This window comes from Pyrgilauda ruficollis, unplaced genomic scaffold (assembly GCF_017590135.1).
Source record: "Pyrgilauda ruficollis isolate IOZ18807 unplaced genomic scaffold, ASM1759013v1 scaffold117, whole genome shotgun sequence".
NCBI classification, from domain to species: Eukaryota; Metazoa; Chordata; class Aves; order Passeriformes; family Passeridae; genus Pyrgilauda; species Pyrgilauda ruficollis.
The window spans coordinates 1,390,458-1,409,555 of NW_024509988.1; the positions used below are offsets into that span (position 1 = coordinate 1,390,458).

The 19,098-nt window shown below is 53.0% G+C and overlaps 3 protein-coding genes across 5 annotated transcripts in view; 2 read left to right on the forward strand and 1 right to left on the reverse strand.

Annotated features, from left to right (window-relative positions):
* Positions 1 to 1,076: 1,076 nt before the first annotated feature.
* On the forward strand, positions 1,077 to 6,442 carry PABPN1L (PABPN1 like, cytoplasmic). 2 transcript variants are annotated; one of them, XM_041484721.1, is made up of 6 exons: positions 1,077 to 2,356; positions 2,770 to 2,834; positions 3,677 to 3,783; positions 3,860 to 3,947; positions 4,053 to 4,195; positions 4,699 to 6,442. In XM_041484721.1, exons 1-6 carry the CDS (start codon positions 1,852 to 1,854, stop codon positions 4,736 to 4,738), a joined length of 948 nt encoding a protein of 315 aa, XP_041340655.1. In that variant the 5' UTR covers positions 1,077 to 1,851; the 3' UTR covers positions 4,739 to 6,442. The 2 variants fall into 2 exon arrangements, with proteins under 2 accessions (XP_041340655.1, XP_041340649.1); XM_041484715.1 differs by having other exon boundaries at positions 3,860 to 4,195.
* A 642-nt stretch (positions 6,443 to 7,084) lies between these two features.
* Positions 7,085 to 9,639, reverse strand: TRAPPC2L (trafficking protein particle complex subunit 2L). 2 transcript variants are annotated; one of them, XM_041483426.1, is made up of 5 exons: positions 9,538 to 9,639; positions 8,447 to 8,619; positions 8,153 to 8,240; positions 7,970 to 8,049; positions 7,085 to 7,253 (listed from the first exon to the last, which is right to left on the reverse strand). In XM_041483426.1, the coding sequence occupies exons 1-5, from the start codon at positions 9,568 to 9,570 to the stop codon at positions 7,208 to 7,210; spliced, it is 420 nt and encodes a 139-aa protein (XP_041339360.1). In that variant the 5' UTR covers positions 9,571 to 9,639; the 3' UTR covers positions 7,085 to 7,207. The 2 variants fall into 2 exon arrangements, with proteins under 2 accessions (XP_041339360.1, XP_041339370.1); XM_041483436.1 differs by having other exon boundaries at positions 8,153 to 8,259.
* The window catches only part of GALNS (galactosamine (N-acetyl)-6-sulfatase), a 39,786-nt gene continuing 30,244 nt past the window's right edge, over positions 9,557 to 19,098 (forward strand). Inside the window, 9 exon segments of the mRNA XM_041483391.1 lie at positions 9,557 to 9,578; positions 9,581 to 9,804; positions 12,079 to 12,202; positions 13,395 to 13,469; positions 14,451 to 14,553; positions 16,675 to 16,818; positions 17,689 to 17,755; positions 17,852 to 17,979; positions 18,685 to 18,824. Of these exon segments, the coding sequence (XP_041339325.1) occupies positions 9,557 to 9,578; positions 9,581 to 9,804; positions 12,079 to 12,202; positions 13,395 to 13,469; positions 14,451 to 14,553; positions 16,675 to 16,818; positions 17,689 to 17,755; positions 17,852 to 17,979; positions 18,685 to 18,824 (1,027 nt within the window).

Here is a 19,098-nt window from a genome sequence, read left to right on the forward strand (position 1 = left end):
AGGTGTGGCACCAGGCTGGGGAGGTGGCAGGAGGGACGTGGCTCTCTGGTCCCCTCTCCAGCCCCTTCCTCAAGTTCCCAACCCAAAATCCCAGCTGAAACCAAAGTTCCACGTCCCGGCGAGGCTGGAGCGGGGGTTCCACACCTGCCTGGCTTTTGCTCCATCACTGCCAGAGCCCCCCGAACTCCCCTGCAGCATCTCCTCCTCCTCCTCCTCTTCCTCCTCCTCCTCCTCCTCCGGGGGCTGCTGGGGTCCCCTCTGCATCCCAGTGGGTCTGAGGCTGGGGACAAGATGCCGCTGTGTTCCCAGGCACTGTGATGGGGTGTCCCCGCTGCGGTGGCTCCGCCGGTGTCACCGAACGCCACGGCCCCGGGAGGGAGGTGGTGCCGGTGTCCCCCCGCGGCAGCACCGCTTCCCCGCTCCCCTGCGGGACCCAGCCCTGCCCTCGCTGCCCTGCCAGCCCTGTCACGGGGACCTGAGGGGCTGCAAAGCAGAGCCCCCCGCCAGGGCCGGGCGTGGGCTGTGGGGCCAGCCCAGAGAGATGATGTGGTAGGACTTCCCTTCGGCATGCTGTCCCCCCTTGCTGTTCCCCGCTTTCTCTAAGTGTACTGTATGTTTGACCTGTGAAAGATGTAAACTTTATGATTCAGGTTATGTCTGTTCTTAACTCTGTATCTGTGTAATAAAGACAATTTAATATCAACCAGAGGCTCCGTAGCCTGGGCTTGTGCTGGGTGCCCTCATCCCTCACTCCTGGCAGTGCTTTGCACCCTGTGCCCCCACTCCTGGCTCGGGGGGTTCATTGCACCCCTGGGGCCACTCACTGCAGAGGAGGGGTGTCCATGGAGGGGTAACTCAGGTGTGTCCTCGGGGCACTCAGAGGGATGTGTCCCACCTGTTGCCGCAGCTGGACACTTGGGGTGCCCCTCTGCCGCCCCTGCGCTGCCAGCTGGCCGCAGCCCCCGCCCCATCAGCGGGCTCCTTGAGCCGGGAGGGGCGGGGGTCCCAGCCCACACCTATCCGCCCCAGCTGAACGGCGCTGCCGGGTCTCGAACCCACGGCCCCGGGGCCGCCTCCGCCGCATCACCCCCCCCGTTTCGCGTCACGCCGGCGGGGGCGGGGCCTCGGCGCGCGCCCCGCCCTGATTGGCCGCTGACGTGTGAAAAGTGGCGCGCGGGCGCGAGCCCCGCTCGTGGTGGCGGGAGAGCCGCACGTGGTCGCCGCTCGCGCGGGCCGCGCGCAGCATGTTCGGGGGCCGGGCCAGGTGCGTGCGGGGCTCGGGGCCGCGGGGCCTCGGCACGGACACGGCTGGGCACCGCCCGGTCACTGCCTGGCACGGCTGGTCTCTGCCAGGGCACGGTTGGCCACCGCCGGACACTGCCCGGCACGGCTGGTCACCGCCCAGGCACCGCCCGGCATGGCTGGCCAACGCCCGGGCACCGCTCGGCACGGCTGGTCACCGCCCAGGCACCGCCCGGCACGGCTGGCCAATGCCCGGGCACCGCCCGGCACGGTGCCGCGGCTCCCCGGGCTGCAGCCGGTGCGGCTCTCCGCTGCCCGGTGGCGAGCTCGCTCTCCTGGGTGGAGGGCGTGTCCCTCCGTGCGCCCGTCGGGGGTTGGCAGGGTGCGGCTCTCCCTCGGCTGGGGAGGCAGAGCTCCTGGCTGCTCCCTCTCTGCCGCCCATGTGCCCTTGGGGGGTTTTCCACCTTCCAGGTCCCCTCTGCAGCCCCCCTGAGCTGGGAGTGGGCTCAGTGTGAACTGGAGAGCTTTTGGCTGCACTTGGCAGTCCTGGGGCTTTGCTGCACAGAGAACCAGCTGCTTTAATGTCACCTCTTCGTCATTCTGCTGGAAATGCCCTGCCAGCCTTTGCCTGGTGGAGGCTGTGCTCTAGCTGGTACGTTAAATGGCTGTTGGTTCAATGCCCTTTTGCCCCTTGTCCTGCCCAGTCCTCTGTTCCTGGACACTTCGGAGATCTGGTGGCAGGACCCACCGTCCCTGCAAGCGGAGGCAGCTCCCTGGGACGTGACAGAGGTGGCAGCCGTGTGCAAGGCAGCAGATGAGGGCTCAGATCCAAGCCCCCAGGAGGGGAACAGCACCGAGGAGCAGGATGTTCAGGACCCGGTGAGTGCCTGCCTGGATGGATGGGGAGCCAGTTTTCCTTGGTGCCCAAAGGAAATGGGAACGTTTTTACACCTGGGGTGTCCCTGCTCCGTGTGCTGCTCGTGCAATTCTTGGTTTGGGATTCAGGAGCTGGAGGCCATCAAAGCCAAACTGCGGGAAATAGAGCAGGAGGATGAGAGGCTGAAGGAGTTGCAGCTAGAAGCTGAGAACCACCTGTTCATGAGCTCTGAAGCAGGTATGGGGTGTCCCTGGGTGCAGGGACACCTCTGGGGCACAGGGTGACAACTGGAGCCAGAGTATTTGGCTGTGCCTCTCTGGGCACCTGGGACTGGACACATAAGGTGGGTGAGGGGGGTTCCAGGCCTGGTGTGGTGCTAATGCACATGCTGGCAGCTCTAACCTCCTACCTCTGTGGGCCCAGATGTAGTAAATTATTTTAATTGCATTTAATTCAGTCAAGTAATTGAGCTTAGTACCAACAGCCCCAGTAGAGGAGTCACTGTGAAAAGAAAAGGGGCAAGGGGATGGAGGAGGAGACAGCAGTTTGAGGGTTTGGGTACACCTGGGTGTCACCAGGGAGCTCAGGGGTGGCTGTGCTGGGAGCAGACAGATGTCCCTCTGTCCATGACAAACCCCTCCTCTCCACAGCTCTCTTTCCACTGACAACCAAGGAGAAGATGGAGGCTGACCAGCGTTCCATCTACGTGGGCAATGTAAGTGGGAGCCCTCCCACTGCCCTGTGCCCAGCTGGGTGTGTGCCCCAAATCCCTGCTGTGGATCTGCCCCCCACCAAAGCCTGGCTCTTCCCATCCCAGGTGTTTCTCCTCTGCCCATCCCATCCCAGCCTGGCAATGTCCTCATTATCTGCCACTTGCAGCTCACCTGTTGCAGGTGTCAGCTCTCCAAAACCCCCCTGGAAGCTGTGGGTTGTGTGGTGGTGTTTGTTCCTCCAAAACAGGGCAGGTTGTCTGTTGGATTTGTGTTCAGGTGGGAGCACTCAGCTGGGAGGGTCCCCTGACCCTCAGGGGGGTGAGTGGGGCCAGCTGGGCCCTTTGCCTCCCCTGCTGGGGTGTGAACTGATGTCTTGGGAGGCTGGTCTGGAACAGAGACCAGACAGAGCTAAATGGACACAATAAGTATTTACTGGAAGGCCTTAAAAGGACACACCTTGGGCAGCACAAGAGCCTGGCCAGGGCTATAGTCGGGTTGAATCCAAGATGCATCCCAATCACAAGTTTTTACACTTTTGTAAGTTTTGGTTCATCTACATATTGGGTTCAATTGTCCAATTACAGCTCCAGCTCATGAAGTCTCAGCCCCCTGGCTTGTCCCCTTCCCTTCACTGTTGTTTGTGCTTTCTGGGAAAGGTTGTCCTTGATTCTCCAGCTGGGAAGGGATTGTTTTGTCCAACTACCCTGTGAAGAAAACCTACTAACAGCTCATAGGGAGTTTCAGAGTTACAGCCAGGCAGCAGAGAACATGAGAAATAGAAAAGCTGAACCCCAAGGCATCAGATGCCACAGCCATGAGCTGAGGGCCGGGGCTGTTCTTGCAGGTGGATTACGGGGGCACAGCAGAAGAGCTGGAGTCTCACTTCAACAGCTGTGGGCAGATCAACCGCGTCACCATCCTCTGTGACAAGTTCTCGGGCCACCCCAAAGGGTCAGTGCTGTGTGCAGGGAGGGCTGGGGGGGTCTGCAGGGTGTTCCTGGGGCTCTGCTCACGCCGTTCCCCACAGCTATGCCTACATCGAGTTCGAGGAGCAGAGCTCCGTGAAGGCTGCGGTGGAGCTGGACGAGAGCGTCTTCAGGGGCCGTGTCATCAAGGTGAGAGCTGGGGGAGCCCCTGGGGGGCTGCTCCCCCCATTCCCGGCCCTGCCTGCCTGGGGCTGGGCCAAACCCCATCTCCAGCAGCCTCTCCCCACCCCGCAGGTGCTGCCCAAGAGGACCAACATGCCGGGCATCAGCAGCACGGACCGCGGGGGCTACCGGGGCTGCTGCCATGCCCGGGGGGCGCTGGGCCGCTGGGGGGGCCCCTACGGGCAGCAGCCCCGGCTGCGAGGGAGGGCCTACAGGTGAGTCTGGCCTTGGGGGGTCCTCAGGTGTGCAGCGGGGTGGGGTTCCCTGCTGCCCTGCCTGGGCTGTGCCCCTCCCGCCCTGGCACGGCTGGGAGCGTGGAGGAGGGCTCTGGTGGGAAGGAATATCTGCAGAGTTGGAGTTGTCGCCTCATCCCTGCAGGAATTTGGGGAGGGGTGGGTGGGCATTGCAGTCCCAGCCTGATTGTGGAGCTCCCCTGGTTCTGGGGTGGCTGTGCACAGGGGGATCCCAGCCCTGGGAAGGGTGGAGGAGCAGGGAGCTGTGCCCCTGTGCTTCAGGATGTTGGTTTTGTTCTGTGCACAGGGGTGGCTGTGCACAGGGGGATCCCAGCCCTGGGAAGGGTGGAGGAGCAGGGAGCTGTGCCCCTGTGCTTCAGGGTGTTGGTTTTGTTCTGTGCACAGGGGGATCCCAGCCCTGGGAAGGGTGGAGGAGCAGGGAGCTGTGCCCCTGTGCTTCAGGATGTTGGTTTTGTTCTGTGTAGGGGTCGGGCAAGGCTGCTGCCTTGGTATTTTCCATACTAGAAGAGGTTGGACTGCCTGGTGATGCCAATGGGACTGAAACAAGGAGATGGGATTGGAGAGATTTAAAAATATGCCTGCCCAAGCCAAAAAACAGATTAATTTTAAAAATGCCATCTGCCTGGCCGTGAGGATTACTGGTGAGCCCTGTGCTGGGCTGCAGGAGGGAAGACGGGATCTGCTCCACCCTGCCAGCACCCAGGAGAGCTCATCCCACCTCAGCTCTGCCGGGGGGCTGTGTTTGCACAGAGAACAGGCTCATTCCAGAGAACACTGTCCTGGGAATGGAAGAGCTCTCCCAGACCATCAAGTCTCCTCCTTATCCCACGGGAAAGGGCTGTCCTGGAGGGTTTGGCTCCTTCCTGGCTGCATGCCCTCCATGCCACTGCTTGGCCATGAACCTCCTCAGCTCTTCCTACAGCAGCTGGATGCTCAGCCTTCTCTTCTTCTAAGATCCTAAAGACTGTTTCCTTTCCCAAATCAATGAAGAAAGTTTTGGGTTGCAGCTCCAGATCTGATTGCTGGGGAGCTTTCCCTTCATCAGCCCTGTGGATGTGACCTTCCTCCTGGGAAGCCTGATGTGGTTTGGGTGTGGTTTTTAGCTCACTGTTTGTACATCCAGGACAGGGAAAAAGCATCTGTTATTTCTCTGGGAGCCTCTCTATCTCTGTGGTAGTTAAGCAAGACCTGGGTGCCACAAAACCCTTCCTCTTTTTTTTTATTTTGGCAGTCAGCAAACCCCTCTTCCCTCCCTCCTGCTTTTATTCCAATCTCCAGGGGTCAAAGGGTGCTGGCAACTCCTCACTTGACTTTATTTCTTGCGGTAGCAGCATTACAAAATCACCTTCCCTGGTGCAGATTTGGTCTGGTCTCCCTCTTTATTCCCATCACCATTCCTGCTCTGGAGTCACATCTGGGGATGGTGTGGGCCCTGCAGGAGGCTCAGGACCAAAGAGCACCACAGGAGCTGGGTACCAGGGAAGAAGGCTCCTGGCTCTTCCCTTTCCTGCTGAATTTGTGTTTGTGCAGCCCTGTGTTTTTAAAGGAAAAGCTTTGTGTTAGAATGGGCAGGCTGGGAACCCCAGCAGACAGCATTCCTGGGAGAAGTTCTGCATGGGAAATGGGTTTTATTATGTAATTCTCCCCCTAATCTTTCGGGATCCTTGGTTAGGATTCCTCTAACCCAGATGCAGCAGATGCAACCGACTCCTAAAGCAGCTTTTCACAGCTCAGGGGCATTGCCAGGCTAAAAATCCCACTGATTTTTTTTCCCCCTTTAAGATCTCTAGATTTTTTTAAAAGCTTGGGGCCTTAACTCTTCATGTTGTGTTGATATTGTCCTCGGAGCTGCTGAGACTGACCTTGATTTGAGCTACCCTTAGGCTTAGACTATAAACCAGCTTTTTTCTAGGGCTTCTGTTTGACAGGATTATAAATTTTTGAGGCTTATTTTTAAATAAAAAACTACTTTGGGGTGTTTGGACTCTCTAGTGGAAGAGGCAACACTGAGCTGCCATCTCTGTGAGTGAACACAGCCTAATTTTTTAGATGAAAACGTTTGTGGATAACAGTGCACAGCTGTGCCTTGTGGAGATGGTGGGAGAGGCTTGAACCTCCATGATATTCCAGGTGGTTGCTGATAAAATGTACTTAAGTTCTGTTTGAGAAAGTATTTGTAACTGTTACTTATTTTTAAAATAAATGATCCTGCTGTGTGAAAGTTCAAGTGCAGTTCTGGCTTTCTCCAGGCTCCTGGGTCCCCTGGGGCTGGGCAGATCTGTTATTTTTAGCTGCTTTCTGTGGTTTTTAACTGGTGAGGTGCTTGCAGCAGAGCTGTGTGTGCCTGCTCCTGCCTGCATCTCCTCTGCTGAACCAGGAGTGATGGAGCTGGGATGCTTTTCAGTGCAATTTGTGCTTTATTCCAGATAAATACCTGCTACTGATTTGGGAGTCTGTAATTAGAGCAGCAGGGAGCTGCAGGGGAGGGGATGCTAATGGAGATGAATTTGGGATGAGCCAGGCAGCTGTGCAATCCTGATGGCTTCATCCCTGCCTGGATGGGGTGGGTTTATTGCAGCTGCTCTACCTGGGCTGGGAGTCACTGTGCAGAGTGGAAACAGCAGCCTGAGTCACCCAGAAATCAGCCCAGGCAGGGAAGCTCCTAGAAAGGTTTGGGTTGGAAGGGCCCTTGGAGCTCCTCTTGTTGCAGGGGGCTTGGAGCAGCCTGGGACAGTGCAAGATGTCCCTGCTCATGGAATGAGGTGGCTTTAATGTCCCTTCCCACCCAAACCATGCCACGATTCTGTGAGCAGTGGTTTGTGTTTGCTCCAGTACAAATCCAGGCAAACCTTGCAGGCAGCAGGTTTATTTTACACAGAACAAATTTAAATTATTACACGGAATGGAATATTTACAGCACTGCAGGCATGCTCCTGCACACAGGGAATGTTTCCCAGGGGCGTGGGAAGGGGTTCAGCACACCTGCATCATCATGGAGTTCACCATAGTATCAAAAGCCCTGGAGAGGGAAATAAGCACAGATTATTAAAGGAAGCAGCTCATTCTGCACAGCTTTTGTAACAAAACCACTTTCTCACCCTGCCTCTGCCTGGCTTTCCCTAAGCTGGACTTGGGGTTTTCCTCTTTACAGCTCAGGCTGTTGAGGGATTAATGACTTTTAATTAAGCTGAGGTAAGGACAGGTCTTATCCTGGCTGCTGCTCTGGGTCTGCAAAGTTGTTCTTGCCTAGGCCATAGAAACTCCCAATTTATGAAAATTCCCTGTGAGGTTACAGTGGGAATGGGGGACACTGACCCTCACAGGTGAGGAATTCCATGTGCTGAATGTTTGTCCCTACCAGGATAAACCCTGGACCAAGGGCACTTGTTCACTCTTTAACCTGTTCTACTTACTACAATTATTAAATCTGCAAAAGACCTCTAGGACCATCAATCCAACTATTGTTACCTCTATTTTCAGGTGATTTTTTCTCCCCAAAAAATAAAATTCTTGGCTTAATGTTTGTAACCCCAGTTCTGAGGTAGCAGTGAGAGTTCAGGAGAACTTTTTATGACCCCATCAGTTTTTCAGGAGTAGGAATGAAACCCCAAACCAACATCACTGTTCTCAATAAGGCTCTTAGAGCACACACACCTGAGCTGGCCAACCACAGGTTGGTCCTGTTCCATCAGAGGTGCCCTGAAAATGCCAGGAAGGTGTCAAAGATCCACTCACCTGGAATGGATCCTGTCCCCAGGGTTATAGAAGGGGTTACACATGATGTCTGTGTAGGAATTGTGCAGCTTTCGGAACATCTGCAAGGGAGGGGAGGTGAATTCATCAATTTTGTTTCTCAGCACGTCCTGGGGAGCTGCAAGGAGCAGCCCCAGCAGGGAGGCTCTGCTGTGGTGCACTCACACTGCGGATCTCGTTGTCCCTCAGGGCTGTGTTGGAGGAATCCACCACCATGACAAACTTCACCTTGGAGTTGGTCACGTAGCCATACCTGGGCAGGGGTTAAGGACCTGCCTCAGCCACAAACCAGGGGTTAAGGACCTGCCTCCCACGCAGCAGGCAGAGCTCCAGGAGAGGTTGGACAATGCTCCCAGGGATGCTCAGGGTGGCGTTGGAGTGGGTGATCCCTTCCAGCTCAGGATATTCTGTGATTGAACTAAACCCACAACAGTCTGGCCCAAGGCTTGACAAAGATACACCTTGTAGTCTTCAGTGGGGTAGAGGAGCCCCAGGTACAGCTCCCTCTGGTCCACCAGGGCTTTGCCCATGGCTGAGATCTTCTCATCCACCACGTCCAGGGAGGTGTGCACCGTGTAGTGGAACTTGAGCTCGTTCTCCGTGGGGACACTCCGGATGTACAGGGGGTAATTCTGGGAGCAGAGTAAGTCACACTGCCTGGCATCTGCTGCTGCCACAGCTGGTTAACCCTTTATGTTCCCAGCACAGCCCCTCCCCACGCTGCAGCACCTCTGGAGCACAGCTGTGCCCAAGGCAGGAGAAGCATTGGCACAGGCAGTGCACAAGGCTCGGGTCTCTGTGCTCTCCAGTCCCAGCAGAGCCTGTGCCTGTCTGTCCCAAGGAAATCCCTTCTCTCCCAGCAGCAGGGCAGCCCGGAGCACCCTCGCACTGTGCCTGTGCTGGCTGCCCCAGCCCTGCTCCTGCCCAGCCCATTTCCCCCCACAGTGGGCCCCGCTGCTCTGTTCTGCTCTGTTCTGCTTCTCTCACCCCCATGCAGACCCCACAACCCGAGATCTGCCCACTCCCCTCGCCCACAGCCCACAGCCGCAGCCCTGCTCAGACCCAAGAACCAGAGCACCTCTCCCCTCACCCTTCCCCAGACCCCACTGATCTCTTGTTCTCCTCAGCCCCACAACCGGAAATCCTGCCATTCCCTTTTCCCGTACCCCACAGCCTCCCACAGCCCCGGCCCTGCTCAGACCCCAAAACCAGAGCTCCGGCCTCTTTCCCCTCACCCTTCCCCAGACTCCACTGACCCCTGTTCCCCTCAACCCCACAATCTGAGGCCCAGCCCCTCTCCCCTCACCCTTCCCCAGACCCCACTCATCTCTTGTTCCACACAACCCGAGGCCTCTGCTCCCTGTTCAGACCTCGCTGCTCCACCCGGCCCCACTCAGGCCGCCATGACGCCAGCTGGACCCGCTGTCCCCCTGGCCCTGCACACCGTGTCCCGCTGTCCCCCTGGCCCCGCACACCGTGTCCCCCTGGGCCCTCACACCGTGTTCCGCTGTCCCCCCGGGCCCTCACACCGTGTCCCGCTGTCCCCTCACCTCCTTGGCGATCACGGCGATGCACACCGCCATCTTGGCCCCGCCCCGCCGGGTCACGTGCGGCGCGCGGGCCGCGGTCACGTGCGGCGCGCGGGCCGCGGTCACGTGCGGCGCGCGGGCCGCGGTCACGTGTGGCGCGGCCCGGTTGCCATGGCGAGCGCGGCGCTGGGGCCGCGGGGCCTGCGCTGGGCCCTGGGCCCGCTGGGGCTCTGCTGGGCCCTGGGCCCCGCCGCCGCCACCAACATCGTCCTGCTGCTCATGGACGACGTGAGTGGGGCACCGCGGCGGCGGGGGTGGTGTCGCGGCGCGGGGGGGTGACATGGAGGGACGGGGTGTGCGGGGCCCGGAGCGCTGTGCGGCTGAGGGAGCACCGGGAGCCGGGCAGCTCCTGAGGGGGCACCGGGAGCCGGGCAGCTCCTGAGGGGGCACCGGGAGCCGGGCAGCTCCTGAGGGAGCACCGGGCGGCCCCGGCTGGGGAAGGGCAGGCTGACAGGGATGCCACCAATCCGTGCAATGTTTCCATGGTGTCCCAGGACGGTGCCAGACCGTTCCCAGTGGTGTCCAGCCGCAGGAAGAGCAGCAGTGGCCGGGAACCAAACCACGAGAAGTTCCCTCTCAACGCGAGGGAGAGCCTGTGCCCAGGGAGGGTGGCAGAGCCCTGGCACGGCTGCCCAAGGGTGTGGGGTCTCCTGTCTGGAGCCATCCCAAACCCAGCTGGACGTGTCCCTGTGTCACCTGCCCCAGGTGTCCCTGCCTCAGGCTGGATGATCTCCAGAGCTCCCTCCCTACCCTGGTTCAATCACCACAAGGACGGGCTTGGTGACCTCCTGAAAAACTAAACAAGAGGAAAAGTAATTCTGCTCATTATGGCGCTCTGAACTGGGAAGAGAAAAAAATGACAGTAAATGATTAAAGAGCAGAAATTATCACAGATTTATTTCTAACTCAAAATCTTTTTGATTTTGCACCCTTGGCCACATGGATAAGGAATTATATTAACTTCCAACACATTCAGGTCGCTGCCATCTACCCAGTTTGCTTCTCTCCTAATAATTTCCTGTCACCTTCCATTGTGGTGGAAATGTGTTTGTTGCTCTTTGAAGCTACTCAAGGAGTTCACTAGGGTGGGCAAACCCTTCCCTTTTTGCCGGTTTATCCTGCCCGTTGTTCCCATGGTGTTCCCACATTCCTGAGCAGGAGAATCCCCTGCTTTTCCAGGCAGCTGAGCCTCTGGCAGTCCCTGGCAGGGCTGCCCAGGGAGGTTTGGAATCCCCAGCCCTGGAGGTGGCTCTCGGTGCTCTGGGCTGGGGACAAGGTGGGGACAGCTGGGACTCAGAGTGTTTCCCGAGCTCGGCAATCCTGCGATCTCAGTTTTCCATTCAGGAATATTTCCCCCTCCCAGGCTGGCGTTTGTAATTTTCCAGAGGAAGGCTCTCTGGGACAGGGATTCTCCCACTCTGGAAGTGATGGTAGGGCACGGGGCTCCTGTCTGCAGCTTCTGTGAACTATTGACTGATTTAATATGTTCATTGCAAACACCTCTCCCTGGGTTTTTTCCCTTGATCCTCGGGGACTCTGGAATTAGAGCAACACGAGATTCCTTTTGTCTTTCTTCTTTGATGATAAAGAAAAATCAAGAACTTGGGGGTGAATCCATTTTAATCCCTCATCCCAGTGCCAGGGGGAACCATTTCATTGCTCCTTAGCTCAGAAACCATCTCTGCAAGGATTTTCTTTTCCAAGCTGATGGCAGCAGATGGTTCCCTGAGGATCTGGATGCATCCATGGCTCAGCTGACACACACCTTGCCTTTCCCAAGGCACAGCAGGATCCCCAGCACCTGTGGTGCCTAATGGCTCATTGAGCTGCTCCCTTCCAGAACCTTCTGCCTGCAGCTGAGCTTTTCCCAGGAATGGTTTTCAGCAGTGGGCACAGACACCCTGTTGGGAATGTTGTGGTTCTCCTGGCGTGTGGCCCCTGGGGATCAGGAGGGAGAGCAGGGTGAAGCCACAGTCCTGCAGATAAGCACAGGGACTGGTGGTGCCTCTGGCAGATTCCTCTGGCTTTTAAAACACTTTTGCAGCAGTGCTGCTTTGGAGTTGAGGCCTTCTCCTTGTGTTTGCAGTCCTGCAGAGGGACAGAGGCAGGGGCTGAGGCGGAATCCTGGCTCCAGCACAGACAGCAGGGCTCAGACGTGGCAGCTGCACAACCCCGAGTAAACCGCGTGTAACTTCCTCTTCCTCCTTGCTCTGGCTGTGCCTCGGGCCTCTGAGTAACAGTGAAGGCACTGGGCTTCTTGCAAGTGCTTTACTCCCTGCTAGTAAGTCATTTAATCCTGTGTGTGCCTCAGTTTCCCACCCACCAGGGGAAAGTGTGAGTTCCTGCTCCACAGGGCTGGCAGAGATCATTTCTGTCACATTTGTGAGGAGATGAGCACTGTAAAACTTCATAAATTAAGGGGTACGGTGAAAGTGTTATGTGGGCCCAAAAATGTGGTTGTGGAAAGGGACTTTGACATCTTCTGGTGTGTTCCTTTTACAGATGGGCTGGGGGGATTTGGGAGCTTTCGGAGAGCCTTCTAAGGAAACCCCTAACCTAGACCAGATGGCTGCAGAAGGGATGCTTTTCCTGGATTTTTATACTGCCAGCCCCCTCTGCTCTCCCTGTGAGTACACTGCAGTTGGATCCACGTAAGCATGAGAAACATCTCCCTCTGAGGAGTTCGGGGTGTTTGCCAGCCTCTGACATGGGCTAACAACCACACCAGTGCTGCCCTCAGGCCAGAGACTGGCTTTGCTGCTTTGATCTTGCATTTTGTCCCTTTTTATTTCTGTTTGGATTGGAAACCCGACAGTTTTCAGTTTGTACAAAGCACTGCTCCAGTGATCAGTGCAGCTAAAGGATTTTTGTACCATTTCAGTTCAGTATTCCAGCCCCAGTCATTGCATTTTTTTCATCTTTCTCATTTTGGGTTAAACAAAGCAGGATCTGATCTGCTGCTGGACATATTTGGTCTGATTCTGTTGGCTCTGGTGGGACTTTCATGCAAGGAAAGGCAGCAGTTTGTGTCCTGCTTTTGACCCTGGTGTCTTACAAGACTCCTGGGACAGGGACAAGAGATAAAAAGAACGTTTGGGTCTGGGAGAGGCAGATATTTTTCTCCTTGTTGTTTTTTCTGTGAGGTGGTTTCTTTTTTTTTTTCTTTTTTTTTTTTTTTGCTTTCTTTTTCCCCTCAAACCTGATTAACTGCCAAGAACTGAAGCAAAAATGAAGAACAGGGGCTTTTTATTTGGGCTCTTATTTAGGATAGCACTTGCCAGTGTGTTGATGATGTCCTTGCTCAGAAAAGGCATTTAAAATATGCTGAAATCCTGCTAAGCCAGTGGTGGCACTGCATATGCTTGAAGTTAAACATCTGTTTAAATATTCCCTGCAGTCAGGACTTGACTTTTATTGTCAAAGCTGGACAGCTCTTTCTTTGTATTTCATGATTTTTGTTCAGTCAAGCTCGAAAGCTTAGCCTCGAGCATCTAATCAGTTTGTGCTAGGATTTCCTCTTAAATACATAATAAATACACATATAACTGAGCTGTAAGGGTTGCTCCATTGACTATTCAAAGGAATGACTCTTCAGTGTGGCTAATTTAATAAAGGGGCCAAATTTCAGCTGGAATAACTCAAATGATGCATCAGAGCTGATTCTCTCCATGGCTCATGGGAGAGTGTGAGTGATTTAGTGGCTGGCTGTGACAAGAGGACACTGACACACTCCAGTCAGTGTGCAGGCCTCATCCTCCTACAATAACCTGAATATTAAGCAGAGAATGGCTATAAAGAAATGTTTGTGTTGTTTGCAGCAAGGGCAGCACTGCTGACAGGCCGGCTCCCAGTCAGGAATGGCTTTTACACCACCAATGGACACGCCAGGAACGGTAGGAGCCTCATTCCCTCCCTCCCTTCCTCTCCTGATTTCCCTCTGTGCCTTGTAGGAAGTTTCTCTTTGGACAAAGGGGATCTTCCCCATGGATGTTGCAGAGTGCCACCAAACCTTGTTAAGTGTTGGTAATAAGTGTGAATTTTATTGCTTCCTCCTCATCAAGCAGAAAACCTCCTCAAATTAAGAGGATAAACCAGGCTGCTTGATCCATTTGTTTCTGCTGGCTGAGAAATGTTTCCTCTGGGCAGGGGAATTGGGGTCTGGTGTAGGAAAATCAGGTGGGGATGTAAAACCCACAGGGGAGAGCTGGCTGCTGACAGGTTTATTCAGCAGGCAGATTTCCACCCAGTTTTAGAGCAGGTTTCCATCCCTCATGCCTCTGGTGGGAAGACCCCTGGGTTGCTGTGGGTCCCAGAGTGACAAATGCCACGTGCTGGGACATGGCTGGGCAGGAAGCAGCAGCCTGGGGTTGACTCCCTGAGCACAGTCACACCTGGCAGCCTCAGGGGCTGAGGGACACTCTTCATTTCCTTCAGCATCACAGAATGAATTAGGTTGGAAAAGACCTGTGGGACCATCAAGTCCAACCTATAATAAATCAGATCAGCCCTTGCAGTCTAAGCACCTTTGTTGGTTATTTGAGTTAGGAAAAGGCTGCCATTTTAGAAAACACAAAGCAAATTTACAGCATAAAGACCTTCCCTGGAGCACCTGATTTTCTATGACAACTCCCTTTCAAGGGTCTCACCTCCACTCTGGGGGTGGCAGCTCCCTTTATTGTTTGCCCTCCTGCACAAGTGTGTGGAAATCTCCCTTTGGTCTCTCTGGATCAGTTCATTCTCTCCATCCCATGGGAGGGCTTCCAAGGAAGGGCATTGCTGGGACTCCAGATGAGTCTATTTCTGATCCAGTACATGAGCTGTTTGCTGTAATGTTTTAGAGAGTCAGAAAGGTGTTTTTGATTTGTTTCCCACAGCATACACACCACAGGACATAGTAGGAGGAATCCCAGATTCTGAATTACTGCTTCCAGAGCTCCTGAAGAAAGCTGGTTACACCAATAAGATCATTGGCAAATGGTAAATTTATTTGGAGATCTCTTGCTTTGAGATTTCACTGTGTGTGTGTTGGGAAGGAGCAGCAATAAAACCAGAATTACAGGAAAAAAACCCTGTTTTGAAAACCAAATGTCCAGCTTTTGAAAGTGTGATGGATCTTCCCTCTGCTGGGATCAATTCCTGAGTGTTCCCATTGCAAGTGCTTACATATGTCTTCATACAAAGAGTTGATGAGGTTTTATGTGTGTATTTGTATTTATAATCTCCTCAACTCTGGCCTTCTATCCACACCCCACACCACTTATTTAACACCAGGATGTTCTGTTGGAATTTGCCTTGAGCACCTACATGGTTTTTATCTTTGACTCTTGCTGTATGTTGGGTTTTTATTAATGAACTGAATTCCTGTGGAAAGTAACAGGAATTTCTTTATCAGTTTCATTAATAAGTTAGAGAAGGGTGAGTTCGAATCGTGCTTGGATTCACCTGCTGGAAATGGGAAGAAAGCAAAGCACCTTAAGATAGTGAATTATTTATCAGCACAAATCCAGGCAGGAGAGTGGCCCTGAGGGATCAGCTCAGTGGGCTGGGTGCAATCAGCTGCAGTTCAGTGCTAATAAATGGAAATTCATACACCCAGGGAAAAGGAATAAACAAGGCAAATGCAGATTGGTGCCAATTCCTTGGGAAAAAAGGCAAATCTGGAAGGACCTGCAGCTATTAGCAGGAATAGGGCTAAGTAGGAATGTGCAGGGCATTGCTGTGCATCCAAAAACTTCTCCTGGACAGGGATGGGAGGGATACCTGCTCCCTGGAAAGGTGTGAAGAAATGCAGGGTAAAACTGGAGTCTCATCCTGGCCTCACAGAGGTTTGCCAGCAGAAAATTGTCTTATTGTTTCATCATCCCTTCTAAAATCTCTTCAGGGTGTCCTGTGACAGTAAATTCCATGGTTTAATTATAAGTTTGCAAGTCAAGTATTTTCCATGACCGGTGTGGAATTTGTTGTGTTTCATTAAATCTCATTTTTCTGTGCTGTGAGATTCAGAGTCTGCTGTGGATCTCAGTCACTGTTTAATGTCTCTGTAAGTTCTTTTAGGGCTTTTGTAGAATAAGATGTTTTTCCATCTCCCCTGTTGTAACTTTGTGTTCCCACATCTACAAAAGGGGAAAGGGTGGAATCCTTCAGGTCAGACCTGCAGTGGCAGTTACATCACCAAGGTGTAACCATAGCTGAAATGAGGATTATTTCTGTAATAACTCACTTTGGAACAGCTCAGAGTAACTCCAAGGATCATTTTGCTCTGGGGAATGCATTTTATGCCCTTTATGCTCAGAAAGTGCAGAGGAGGATGGCACAAAGTGGACAGGGGGCAGATCCAGGCTCGTGAGGGGAAGATGGAATGGTTAAATAAACATTGACCTACCAAGATCCCCTTTAGAGACCAAGAGCATGGGAATTCTCTGTTTTCAAGGTGCTATAAATGTAGGAAATGTGGAATTTGAAGTACAAAACCTGGAGATTAGAAAGGAGCTTCATCTGGAAGTTAAGGATGGAGGATTTTCAAGCTGCACAGTAGAGAGGAGCTGTCATCAGGAGTAGCTAAATGTGTTTTATGTCCACATGTGCACACAAAAACCTCATTTCATTTCCATTCAGGTCTCTTTGTACCATTTTGGCAGCGTGAATGCTCTATAAAGGGGATGAGGATGGAATGGTGCATTTCATGAGCTCTGCCTTGTGTTTTTACAGCTCAGTGGGATAAAAGGGACTTGTCATAGATCAGAATCCTTAAGTGAAACATTATGTGCATCTCTGCAGTGGTTTGGGGGAGTGTAGTCCATCAGTGCTGATCATCAGACAGCATGGGAGAAGACACCAGTGGAAGGAAAAAATGGAAAACAGTGATTGGAGAGTAAATAAAGTGGAATATAAGTGAGCACTGGGGTGAGTCTGCATGGCTGTGCTTGCAACAAGTGTGAGAGAGCTCAAGACACTGCTCTGGAGTCATTTATGTGATTGAAATGCTTTGAGTTTTGATTTCTTAGGCAGAGACTGTGTTCTTGCATGCTGTTCTGATGAGCTGAGGTGTGGCTTCTGTGCAGTGCAGTTTTAACTGTGACCTGCTGTTTTTGTTGGCAGGCACTTGGGGCACCGGCCCCAGTTCCACCCCCTGAAGCACGGCTTTGATGAGTGGTTTGGGTCCCCAAACTGCCACTTTGGGCCCTACAACAGCACAGAGCGCCCCAACATCCCCATCTACAGGGACTGGGAGATGGTTGGCAGGTAACCCAGCTCCTGGCCTGGCTCTGGGCTTCTCTGGGCTCTCCCTGCTGCCTTTACACACCTGGATGGGTGTCCTTCCAAGGGTCCTTCCAAGCCAGACCATTCTGGGATCCCCTGGTTCTGTGGTTAATAAAGGTGCAACACCATGACCAACCTGCAAGTGGCATGTGCATGGTGCAGGGATGTGGAGCTGCCCTCCCAGAGCTGTTTGCTCATCCCTGGCACCCTAAAGGCTTCCACTCTTGGAAGCTGCTCCCATTCTGTACTGAAAGACCTCTTTGTTCCTTCTCTTCCTGTTTGGAATAACATTTTGTGTGTTTGCATAGCTCCATTCCCTGCTCCCAGTCTGCAGCCTGGGCCCTTCTTGTCCATTCACTTTTCACTCTGGTGTTGTCCCATTTCACTGCTGTACCTCCCCTGAGCACTTCCCCAGGCCCTTCTCTTCTTTACTGCTGGCTGAAGATCCCTCTAAAATAATGTTTCCAAAGCAGCCCAAGTTCTGCTTCCAGCATTTCTCTGTCTCACTGGAAGTTGTTTACTTCTGAGATTTTATTCACATTTCAACCAGCTCTTTATGAATCACCATGAGATTTTAAAGCATTTTGCCCCCTACAGCAAAAGGCCAGTCCCTCAGGTTTGTCCAAAACTTGAAGTCATTAATTTGCATCAAGCTGTGTCACCACTTTCTCCCATAAGAGCAATTATGGTGACATATTTTTAATGTCTGAAGAGAGTTTGCTGAGTGTTAACTGTGACTTGTTTGTCACCTCCTTACAAAGGGGAAAAATCCATAAAAGGGGAAAAAATCCTTTTCCTGATGTTTATTCCTTAGGATTGATTTTTCCCCTCTCTGATTCCTTTTATCTTAAGATACTATGAAGACTTCAAAATTGATCTAAAGACAGGTGAAGCCAACTTGACTCAGCTCTACCTGCAGGTACTATTTTAGTGCTGGCTTCTAAGCCAAGATGACTGGTTTTTTTTGAGAAATTTTGATGGCAGAGGATAAATTAATTTTTATTGTTGTTTACAGGAAGCTCTGGATTTTATTAGCAAGCAGCAGGCCAGCCAGCAGCCATTCTTTTTATACTGGGCAATTGATGCTACCCACGCTCCTGTCTATGCCTCCAAACAGTTCCTGGGCACGAGTCAGAGAGGGCTGTAAGTTCTGCTTTTTGGGATTGTTTTAATGAATTCCTCCTGCAGCTGGAACAGCCAACCTGAGCAGTGGCTGGTGGATCCAAGGCATGGATCACTCCTCAAGTGTGTGTGTGCTGAAATGCATTATCTGCTTGGATTGTTCTTTCATAATTTGGCTTTAATGTGAAGTGAAGCTCACGTGACCCCAGGGGGAGGAGGGGGGCTCTAAGCTCCTTTGCCAGTTGTGTGAGGAGTGAAATGCTGTCTGTGGCACAGATGATTTTTTAGTAGGCTTTTGTGTGATCGGTGCCTGTTTTAAAAGCCTATAAATCGGACCAGCAAATAGAAAAGCACTCCTAAAAATGCAGTTTGGAGGAGGCAAAGAGCTCTGTAGACACTGGGAGTGTTGCTTCAAAGAGTTTCTAACCATAAGGAAAGCCATATTATTACCTCCCAGTCTGTGGCAAGGTGGGTTTGCCTCTGTTTGTGAATTTTATGGCTGAATTCCTCTGTCCAAGAGCGGCTCACACCTGAGCAAACCCTGACCCTCAATACCCATGGGGGGCTGCTCTCTGCAGGCCAGAGACACAAAAGTTTGCAGTGGCAGCAGAAAACCTGATGCATGAGAAGGGTTTCTGCAGCACAGATACAAATTAAATCCACTGAACACATTGTGCTGACCATTTTTTTGCTGCTTTGAGTGTTTTGCATCTCCTTTTGCCTCAGGTATGGGGATGCTGTGCGGGAAATCGACGACAGCGTTGGGAAAATCCTGAAGCACCTCCAGCAGCTGGGCATCAGTGAGAACACCTTTGTGTTTTTCACCTCTGATAACGGAGCTGCTCTCATTTCAGCTCCCAAGCAAGGTGAGGCTCGGCTGAACAAACCTGGCCTTGGGAAATCTAGGCTTAAATCTCTCTCTCTGAGCAGAATAAAAGCCCTGTGTGTGGGGTCTGTGTTATGAGGTAGGAGAAGCCTCAAAAGACAGAATATTTATGTTTGGAATAATTTATGTTCAGTGCTTCTGGTCACTGTTGGAGGAGGTGTCCTTGGCCAAATGGAATTTTTCCTGCCCCAGTGTTGCTGTTACCTGTGTGTATTTGCACTGTCAGGGAGGGAATATTCTGTAATTTATTAAGA

Excerpts from the sequence above, each read along its gene's own strand:
- PABPN1L (XM_041484715.1), top strand. The coding sequence starts at position 1,852 with ATGCCCTGCCAGCCTTTGCCTGGTGGAGGCTGTGCTCTAGCTGGTACG. Across the intron at positions 2,357-2,769 it reads GTTCATGAGCTCTGAAGCAG|CTCTCTTTCCACTGACAACC; the intron begins GTATGGGGTGTC and ends TCCTCTCCACAG. Across the intron at positions 4,196-4,698 it reads CTGCGAGGGAGGGCCTACAG|GGGTCGGGCAAGGCTGCTGC; the intron begins GTGAGTCTGGCC and ends TGTTCTGTGTAG.
- TRAPPC2L (XM_041483426.1), bottom strand. The coding sequence starts at position 9,570 with ATGGCGGTGTGCATCGCCGTGATCGCCAAGGAG. Across the intron at positions 8,620-9,537 it reads TCGCCGTGATCGCCAAGGAG|AATTACCCCCTGTACATCCG; the intron begins GTGAGGGGACAG and ends CTCTGCTCCCAG. Across the intron at positions 7,254-7,969 it reads GGGGACAGGATCCATTCCAG|GGCTTTTGATACTATGGTGA; the intron begins GTGAGTGGATCT and ends TTCCCTCTCCAG.